Consider the following 9,217-nt stretch of genomic DNA (forward strand, 5'->3'; position numbering starts at 1 on the left):
GGCAGCATTATCCGGTTTGATAGTGGCAAATGCGTTTCTCGCGACATGCTCGTCTGCTATTTTTAGAACATCCAGTAGATACGGCGATAGTTTTCCATGCAGGCTTCCATTACCACCCCGTCGGCCACGTTTAAAAAGTACTTACACGTGTCAAAAAAGGTCATGTGCGTGCGTTGCATATGTTCATAAAGTGCCGAAAGATCTATTTCGATGTATCTTGGTTTGGTAGTCGTCAGAGGAAATCCAAATTGGAGGTAAACATTGAGCGGATTTAAATTTCGGTAACCGTCTTCGATGGTGGTTATTGGATGACACCAGCCATAGCTAGCTAGCACCCAGAACATGTATGGTATGACTTTGACGTCATCACATAAAAATGCATTCACCTTGTAATTTTACGTCTTCTCTTAACAAAACATTAGGGCATGCGCAAATCTCGCCCCGACAGTCTCGACTGCCGTGGTGTCCTCGCGTTTGATGCCTTGCGCGCAACGTGCTCCCTCCATCCCGCCTTTTTAAACCTGGCGCCCGGCCCTCTTCAGCCTTCACACCCTACCCACCTGCGCAGCATCTGCTTGACCGTCCGCTCCTCGTACTCGTCGTCTGCCGTGTAGCCGTGGTCGGTACGGGCGTCTGCGTTGAACGCTGCTCGGGCCACATCGTCCTGCATGGAGGAGCAGGGTGAAATGGAGACGCAGCCGCACCGCTCTGCAGAGACAACTGGGAGACGAAGACCAGTGAGCCCGCAGGGAGACGCAGCTGCTGTGCTGGTGGCGGCGATGGCACATGGTGGTCGACCTCGCCGCGTGATATGTGCCAGTGCCAGCGGAGAACCAGGGAGGCGAAGGGCCACACTCACTTGGCACTTGGTGCTGGTTCTGCGTTTTCTGATTGACAGCCTCCGTCAGTCCAGAGTGGACTCGCTGCTCAGCGGACCAGCAGCATGGTTCTGTTGCCGTAGCAACCGCTTACCGTGAAGCTGGCAGGAGGCTTGGGTCGTCCCAGTTCGTCCCTGGTCAATGGAGGTGACTCCTCTGGGTAAAGGCCCTGGTCTTCCTGGCGCCGGCTGTACACTGCCGAGCAGATGCATGTATGTATGTACAAGAGACACCCATAACCAGCGACAACGCGACCGGCATGATCGATGCTGATGCGGACACAGGCCCGCGGCGCAGAACTTTGTGGTTCATGTAGTCCAGTAACATCAAATATTCCAACAATGGCCACGACATGACGCACCAAACGGAGATGCATGGTTGTTGGCAGTTATTGCATAGACTCTGGAGAAGATTGCACGATCAAAAATGCTCGTTCATTCTAAACATGGCGTATAATGCGTCATGATGGCACTATAAAGACCCAAAGCTAGCCAGATGGTCCGGCTGTGAAGAAACTGGCCACTGCAGATGCAGTTGTGACGTGTTTGATAATAGCAGCATCATCTAGCTGGCGATCACGAGTCCTTCGTGACGTACCTGGTGACTGCAGGTCCCGCCCGCTGGCCGCGTCGCCGAGCGGGTGGTCGTAGCCGGCCGGGCCGGGCTCGAGCGGGGTCGGGTAGTGCAGCGCGGCCGCCTGGGCGCGCGGCGCGGCTGCCTGCGACTGCCGGCTGAGCGAGCGGCGCTCGGGGCTGGCGCGGCGGCCGCGGCCGGCCCGCTCCAGGCTGCCGCGCCGGGCCGGGGCGAACGTCGACAGCGTCGGCACCACGCACGGCGGCCCGAAGGCGGCGCCGGCCGGCCGACCCAGCGTCACCTGCACCAGCTCGCCGGACCGCTCGTCCGGCTCGGCCGAGGCGGACGAGGTGGCGGGCGAGCCGGCGCCGCCGGCCGAGTCGGCCGACCACGGCGAGCCGGCGCCAGCGGCCGCCGGCCGGCCGGGAACGCTCATCGAGCGGCCTCGCTTCGTCTCGCCCATCGCCGCGTCGCCTGAGGACGCGGCCGGACGTTACGGCCCGGGTGGCCTCGAATGGCCGAGAGATGACGCGGCGCCGGGCAGCACGGCACTCCGGTAAAGGTCAAGTGAGAAATAGTGGACGAGAGAGCGTCCACAGAAAGGGTCGAAAGAAATCAGATAAAGAAAGGACGCCGCGAAAAGAGCAAGGGAAGAAATGCAGACTAGATAGCAGTCAATAAAGATAAACATCAGGAGGGTCGGAGCTCGAGGTGAAAGAAATCTTACAAGCCAAAAATTTCAAGGACGAAATGCAATTCTAAATAAAGCGGTGATGAAGAAAGAGGCGGATAAAAACGTGGAACAGGTCATTTGGGTAAAGAAGTTAAGGGCAAAACGGAGAAGTTAGCAGAACTAACGGTTAAATCAAGATTGGTCAGACAAGGTGATACCAGCAGTGCCAGGGGTGTCCTGTCCTAGGTGTCTTGTGTGATCCCTTTGGCAGTGACGGTCTTCTGTGATCCCGGTGGCAGTGGCGATCTTATTGTTCAACGGTGTGATTCCGCAACTCGTTGGATCCCAAGACATTGACTTTGCCCCCCCCCCCCCTCCCCTCACATATGATCGGTTACCCTATTCCCAGACACTGAGTCTCTTGTTTATAAAGGTTGCGTTGCATAAGTGCACGCACAGCGCTTTATGAAGCTTTTTTTCTTGGTGGCGTGAGTTCCAATGATCTTTAATAACATCTGGAGTCTGATTTTCGACGGTGCAGTGCTCGATAGTCATCCGTTGCCAGGACTATTAGTGTTTTAGGCTGATGCCAGTAATGCACTTGAAAACGCAGGCACGACACAGTCTGACTTTCCTACGTTTACTTGCTTTAGTGTTTAGTGATTCTACTCAGCTTTGAAAAAAGAATGATGCAACCACAGACCAGAGTGCTTTTTTATTTTATAAGTGGAACTTTGGTGCCGTCTCCTACTTAGCCCGAACTACTCTGCTTTTAATGGCATTTTTGTGCGTCTGCCTGACACTTGGATATGAGCACAGAGGTGCTTTGAACCGACCTGAAAATCTCTCAGTGTATGACTTGGGCGACCTTATTTCATAGCAAGCTCCCAGAATCTAATGGACGGCTTCCAAATGGCCTGAAGCAAATACTCGCAGTACAATCTACCGATATGAGTATTTAAAAATGATTACATTATAACGCCGTTTTATTAGTACATCCTGGCATATTGGAGGTGGATAACTCAGCACAAGAGCTTCAACTCGTAAGCCAAACACCCGGGATTTGGAGACCTTTTTTGCTTACATCGAATTCCAAAACCTCCTTTAGAAATCCATGAATGAGCGAACCCGTTCACATATGTGTGTGCGCAGCTGTTCTTCTTCCTGCATGAGGTAGAGCATTTGCACCTAGATCCGGTATTTTACCAATGTAATGCAATGAATGTATGGCATGGAGCCGTTTCTCTCTTTTCTCGGTTTCTGGGCAGCTGTTACCCCTGTTCCCTCAATAAACAACTGTGCCCTCGGTTTTCTGACTTAACTTTTGTCATCTGAAATCGTTTAACAACAGCGCTTCCCAGAAATCAGCGATGTTCAGTGAACGGAACGTTTCGATGATTTTACATATACTGTTTGGAAGCGTCTGACCTATTCCGAGCAGATCAACTGCAAACAAAAATGCATGGAATTCGTCTAAGCTGTGCTCAAGCCTGCTTCTAAAGCCACCGTTTATTGGATTTTAGCTGTGAAGTTTCAAGTATGTGCGTAGAAAGAATGGATAGAAAATATCATACAAATTCAAGACTCTTATCCGAACTGCTTGGATACTTTAGCCGCGCAACTGGATGGAGGCACTTTCAGCCTGCTTGCAGGTACAGGTTTCGAACAAAGGAGCGTGCACGAAGTCGTGGCGTGGCCAGGCGCTGCCCAGGATCGTCAAGTCGCACGTACCGCCGGTGGCCGACGAGGCGCCATGCTTGAGGATGGACCAGTGGAAGGTGTAGAGAATGGTGGCGGCGTCCGGACGTCGCGGCGCCCGCAGAGGCCTCAGGTGCCGCTCTCGGCCGCCATCCTGCAACACCAGCGGCACCCGCCACCGTCAGCCCAGCTGCGAGCGTCGCGACACAGCTCCGGCACCCTCTGCCGTCACCCCAGCCGCGAGCGTCGCGACACAGTTCCGACACCCTCTGCCGTCACCCCAGCCGCGAGCGTCGCGACACAGTTCCGGCACCCTCTGCCGTCATCCCAGCCGCGAGCGTCGCGACACAGTTCCGGCACCCTCTGCCGTCACCCCAGCCGCGAGCGTCGCGACACAGTTCCGGCACCCTCTGCCGTCACCCCAGTCGCGAGCGTCGCGACACAGTTCCGGCACCCTCTACCGTCACCCCAGCCGCGAGCGTCGCGACACAGTTCCGGCACCCTCTGCCGTCATCCCAGCCGCGAGCGTCGCGGCACAGTTCCGGCACCCTCTGCCGTCACCCCAGCCGCGAGCGTCGCGACACAGTGTCTGACTGGGAAGGCACTCTAGAGGCCTCCACGGGAAATATTTCCATTACACAGTTCACTCATCGTCAATGGGGCAGTGGCTATACTCCCCTGCTACCCAAGCCTAATCACCTAAACCTATCAATTACCCGGGCGTTTGAGCCACAATTCCAGCAACTCATGTCTAACGTATGCAAAAGGTTCGGGAAAGGTTACATACAGATTGACTCTTACATGTTTGAAGTGATAAAACTAATGTGAATGGAGCTAACTGTGACGGAGAGAAGCCTAAGAACTCACATGTAGCATTTCTTGAAGCATCTGCACATTTTGTAAAGATCACAGCCGCACCCATAACCCTACACAATCTGTTTCTTAACCTGCCCGTTATCGATTCCATGTTGGTACCCGCCGGTTCATTCAAACCGTGAAGTCCTCTACGGCTTCCCTTCGACTGTAGGGAGCTGTCATGGAAGGTCACTGCCATGATAAGCCATAAGGCAGATGTTCTCATAGAATCCGGAGAAACTACGCTCAAGGATCCCCGGTGGAGTTATGATTTTGACCATTCCGGGGCTCTTTCGCCAGCTAAAGGTGCTTTGGACATCTCGGAGCGTTTGAACAACCGCTGCGAAACAAATGGACAGTATATCAAGACTAGGAGTATCCTCGAGATAAAAGCTAATTGTCTCGAGATACTCTGAGGTCTCAGAAGCTATTTCTCCAACTATCTCCGACCATGAACTGTCTTTTTGCCATATGGATTGCATTGTAGTTGTGGAGTTCGTATGACGCCATTCATGGTGTCCGTGGCTTGTGTACATGATCTTGGAAATTGAACAATATTATCTGCCCGCAACGCAAATTTTTGTTTCAGTTGGTAACACCATGCTGATCTTTCGATGCACTGAGAACAAAACAAAAAACGCAAAACGGGTATTATGACGTAACGGGTATTATAACGGACATTACGGGCAGACGGTAACTATGATATGAGTGGTGCCCAAGCGTTCCAAATTTCCAGAATCTTTGAAATCCGGTGTCAACCCGCAGCGGTTGTCAAACCGCCCCACCCACTTAATGTCGGCGTCAGTTTACACAGGTAGAGTCTTTCGATTCTGGTGTAAAATCACACTCACGCGTAAAATTGCATTGCCACTGTCAGCACGAATGCCATTACGGGATGCCTCGCTGTGAATGCATGGTAACTTCCAGTGATCTATACGTGCACATATCGGTGATGCCCCAGATGAAGAGGAGGATGGATACTAGAGAACGCAGTAACGCTTCAGATGTTCTTCTCTTCTGGCACTGGAGATCATAAAGCTACATGTAGAGGGGATTTCGAGCCAAGTTTCTTTCGGTTGTCAAGTTCATAACTTTCGCCGAGGTTTTTGCCTATCTCTTTTTTATATGAAACGATTTTTCTATTTAGAAGGTTATGGGGAAGGGTTCGACTACCCTTCTCCTTCCCCACCTAGATATCTCGGGACCTACTTGGCTGATGGAAAAACAGCCAACGGAATTGGGGTTTTCATGGCAAGACCAGCATTTCTGGATGATGGTCATTTCTGGACGGATGGTCTTGAACGCGCAAGCGATGTGTCCCAACACGTGATACGACAATGTGGGTATAACATAATCGGTCAGCGAACACTAACTCGAAAGATTTCTTCCTTCAGAAAAGGCTGCACCGTTTCTGTCATCGCACGGCGCTCTGTGGAGCGTTGGCGACAGCAGCGGCCATCAGTGTCGGAGATCGGCAGCGTCAGCGGGAGGATCGCACCCAGACCTCACATTCAGAGGCTGACCACGCTCCCAACAGACGCCGACCGCACTCACGACTGAGCCCCCCCCCCCCCCCCCCCACTGACACACACTTTGGACGATTCGCAAGGCTAGACCCATCTTGACGATTCGCAAGGCTAGACTCGGCTTGACGATTCGCAAGGCTAGACCCGTCTTGACGATTCGCAGGGCTAGACCCGACCTGACGATTCGCAAGGCTAGACTCGTCTTGACGTTGGTGGTGGGTGACCCCGAAGTCAGCATTTCAGCGCAATAGGATTGGTGACTGTTGTTTTGGTTAGCGCAAAACACGTCGCGTGGGCTAGTCTAAAGTCAGCGTCAAAATGTCGTGTATTGGGAGCGTATCTCGACCTGTGCAAAAGTCACCAACATGAACTGTGTGCGGACTCTGCCCATTGCACACCCTAGTATTGCTCGCGTTGCAACAGGACCACGCCAGCCATTTCTATTTATGATGTGATGATTGAAGCAAGCAAGCAAGCATGAAGCAAGCAGGCATAAGACATTGAAGCAAGCATCAGGTATGATGTAATAAGCTCACTCGTAACTATTGGTATACTTTGAACTGGAAAAGCCAGCTCTAGTCAACATAATTTCTCTGCTGAGTAAACATGCTCCTCAATGCGTTATTGTTTCACCGCGTCATCGCACCTTGCACAACGCTGATTGAGAGCCAATTGACGGCCGTCATATCTGGAAATCGCGCCCGCGAGCGCCAGACATAAACCACTAGACAATTATATTTTTCTTGGCGCTGGTCGCCGCATGTTCAGTGAAGTGGCAGGATTTGAATAACGTTACCATGGCGTCATGGATGCCTGGGTGACCTTAAAAAGCCTCTCCGAAATAGTCTGCACACCTCCGCGGGCGTAAAGCTAAGAAACTAGAGGAGTTCGTGTCTTTGTAAGGACAGGACTGCACTAGATAGGACTGTGAGCTGCACCAAATGATCTTCAAAGTCCGTGTCTCAGTTAAAAAATGCATAGAAATTCGAAGTACTCCCTTAAACCGCTTCACATCTCCTGGTTTACTTGGCGGGACGATCTGGCGCGTACAGTACTGACAATGCGTGATATATGCAGGAGAAAGGCGATCTTTTTTTCGTAGATCTTTGACTACGAGGGTATGATCCAATAAAGTGCAATGGTAAGGAATAAAGACTCTCAGGTAAGGTGTGGAAATGTTCGAAGGCTCGACAATTTTAGTGGGATCAGGAAACCAATTCGGGAAAACGACTTCCAAAAATATCAAGAGGAATTGCACCGCCGTGCGCTGGTGAGCATAAAACGTGACGGGGACGCGCGGAACTGACACACACTTGGATCCGGCAGCACGTTTCTTCGTTTATGTACAGAACATACCGCTCCTGCCTACCTCAAAACCCGGGGCATAGTTTCATAACACCAGTTGAGGGTCTGGATTAGGTGCAAATGACGAAAGCTGCTTCTATTTTCAGGCTAAGTGCAATTTCTCCACAGATTTAGACCACTCCCTCCTGTGCGTGCATGCGTGCGTGCGTGCGTGCGTGTGTGCGTGCGTGTGTGTGTGTGTGTGTGTGTGTGTGTGTGTGTGTGTGTGTGTGTGTGTGTGTGTGTGTGTGTGTGTGTGTGTGTGTGTGTGTGTGTGTGTGTGTGTGTGTGTGTGTGTGTGTGTGTGTGTGTGTGCGTGTGTGTGCGTGTGTGTGTGGTAGGAGGGAGCTGACTGCAAAGCTGTGTGGTAGCCTCTACAATAAGACGTTGAACTGCACCTCTCATAAAAACTGATCGAATTTTCTGTGCATGATTCTAAATCGCTCCAAACATATTTCACCTCGCAAGGATTTCCTTCAACCAAATTAACAACGAGTGTGGCAAAGTCACCTGTAATCGGAAGCAGAGACATAGCGTCCGATAACCTGGGCGAATTCGATTCAACCCGTTCTCCTGCGAAACATTGTTGACATGCGCGTCCGCCTGCGTTGAGATTATATCTATATATGTTGCCGCTCAAATGGAGGTTTTCAACTGAGAAAACCGCAGCATTTCAAGTCACTATTAGGAATGGATTCCCTGAGTCTGTAGATCTGAGCTAAACCTCTATTCGGTAATTGATATGAGCTCAACTAATCAAGATAAAAGGGCACGTACGGCTTCAATGAGACGGAAAATACTCTGAAGGGCATAAGATCTTCGCTGAAAGGGGGTGAAAATCATTGGTCCTGACTCACAGCATGATCATGCAATGGGACAGCAAGACACCTGTTCAACGTACAGACATCAAGGGCCATCGTGCTAAGCATGGTGAAAACTTCTCCCCAGCTTTCAGACACGTCAGGGACTCTGCGAATCCACTGGGTCTCCAGACCTGCTGTGTGGCATTCCGCCGAATACTCACTGCCCAGTCCAAGCACTGCGGTCGCGCGGCTCCACGCACCTATCCGTCGCGGACACTATCATCTACTCATTTCGCTCACGCTCGCTCGCATTCGGATTCGCTCAGCGCCGGGCGGACGGCTCGTCTTGGCTGCGGGCCGGCAGAGCGGCTCAGGTCGATACTAGTTCGCAGAAGTGACTGCAGATGGCTCTCCAGTGAGTGCCTTGCCGCGCTGTGCGGGCGGCGCTATGTTCGGCTGCGGTTCGGCCGAAATGAGGGGGAAACATCGGGATAGCGATCTGGCGGAGCGTGCAGGCGTCGTCAAGGAGGGAGACGGGCACTGGCCGTCGCTGATTTCTACAGCGCATCACGCCAGCAGGAGGAGAATGGGCACGGATGTGAGGAAATCAAATAAGCATCCACTCACGAAGGCGAAACAGACTTCTAACCTCGAGTGCTCACGATTGCCGCAATCCTGGGCATTGTGCACCGCGCACCGTGGTGTTCAATTCACTGCATGTTGGCAGTCATGGTTAAATGCGTGGATTGGCAGGGCTGCAACTGATTGCGGCCCGTCTTCAGTTGTTCCGCCCCGACAACGTCTGTGATTCCAGGATAGTGAAGCTCGGCAGGCTATGTGGTCTGCGCCTGCGATTGTGAAGCTTGG

The 9,217-nt window shown here is 52.2% G+C and overlaps 1 protein-coding gene and 1 long non-coding RNA gene across 3 annotated transcripts in view; both read right to left on the reverse strand.

Moving 5' to 3' along the window:
• LOC119100864 (glucose transporter type 1) overlaps window positions 1-641 on the reverse strand; it is a 48,266-nt gene extending 47,625 nt beyond the window's left edge. For both annotated transcript variants that reach the window (XM_037224036.1, XM_037224037.1), the window contains exon 1: window positions 561-641. In XM_037224036.1, coding sequence (XP_037079931.1) covers window positions 561-571 — 11 coding nt within the window. In that variant the 5' untranslated portion in view covers window positions 572-641. The remainder of the gene's footprint in view (window positions 1-560) is intronic.
• A 1,228-nt stretch (window positions 642-1,869) lies between these two features.
• On the reverse strand, window positions 1,870-8,675 carry LOC119099866 (uncharacterized). The gene is made up of 3 exons (XR_005094426.1): window positions 8,572-8,675; window positions 3,856-3,976; window positions 1,870-1,925 (listed from the first exon to the last, which is right to left on the reverse strand). It is a non-coding gene; the product is annotated as an uncharacterized LOC119099866 (long non-coding RNA).
• Between the last annotated feature and the right edge of the window lie 542 nt (window positions 8,676-9,217).

Source organism: Pollicipes pollicipes, unplaced genomic scaffold, assembly GCF_011947565.3.
Source record: "Pollicipes pollicipes isolate AB1234 unplaced genomic scaffold, Ppol_2.1 Scaffold_4881;HRSCAF=5763_pilon_pilon_pilon, whole genome shotgun sequence".
In the NCBI taxonomy this organism is placed as follows: domain Eukaryota; kingdom Metazoa; phylum Arthropoda; class Thecostraca; order Pollicipedomorpha; family Pollicipedidae; genus Pollicipes; species Pollicipes pollicipes.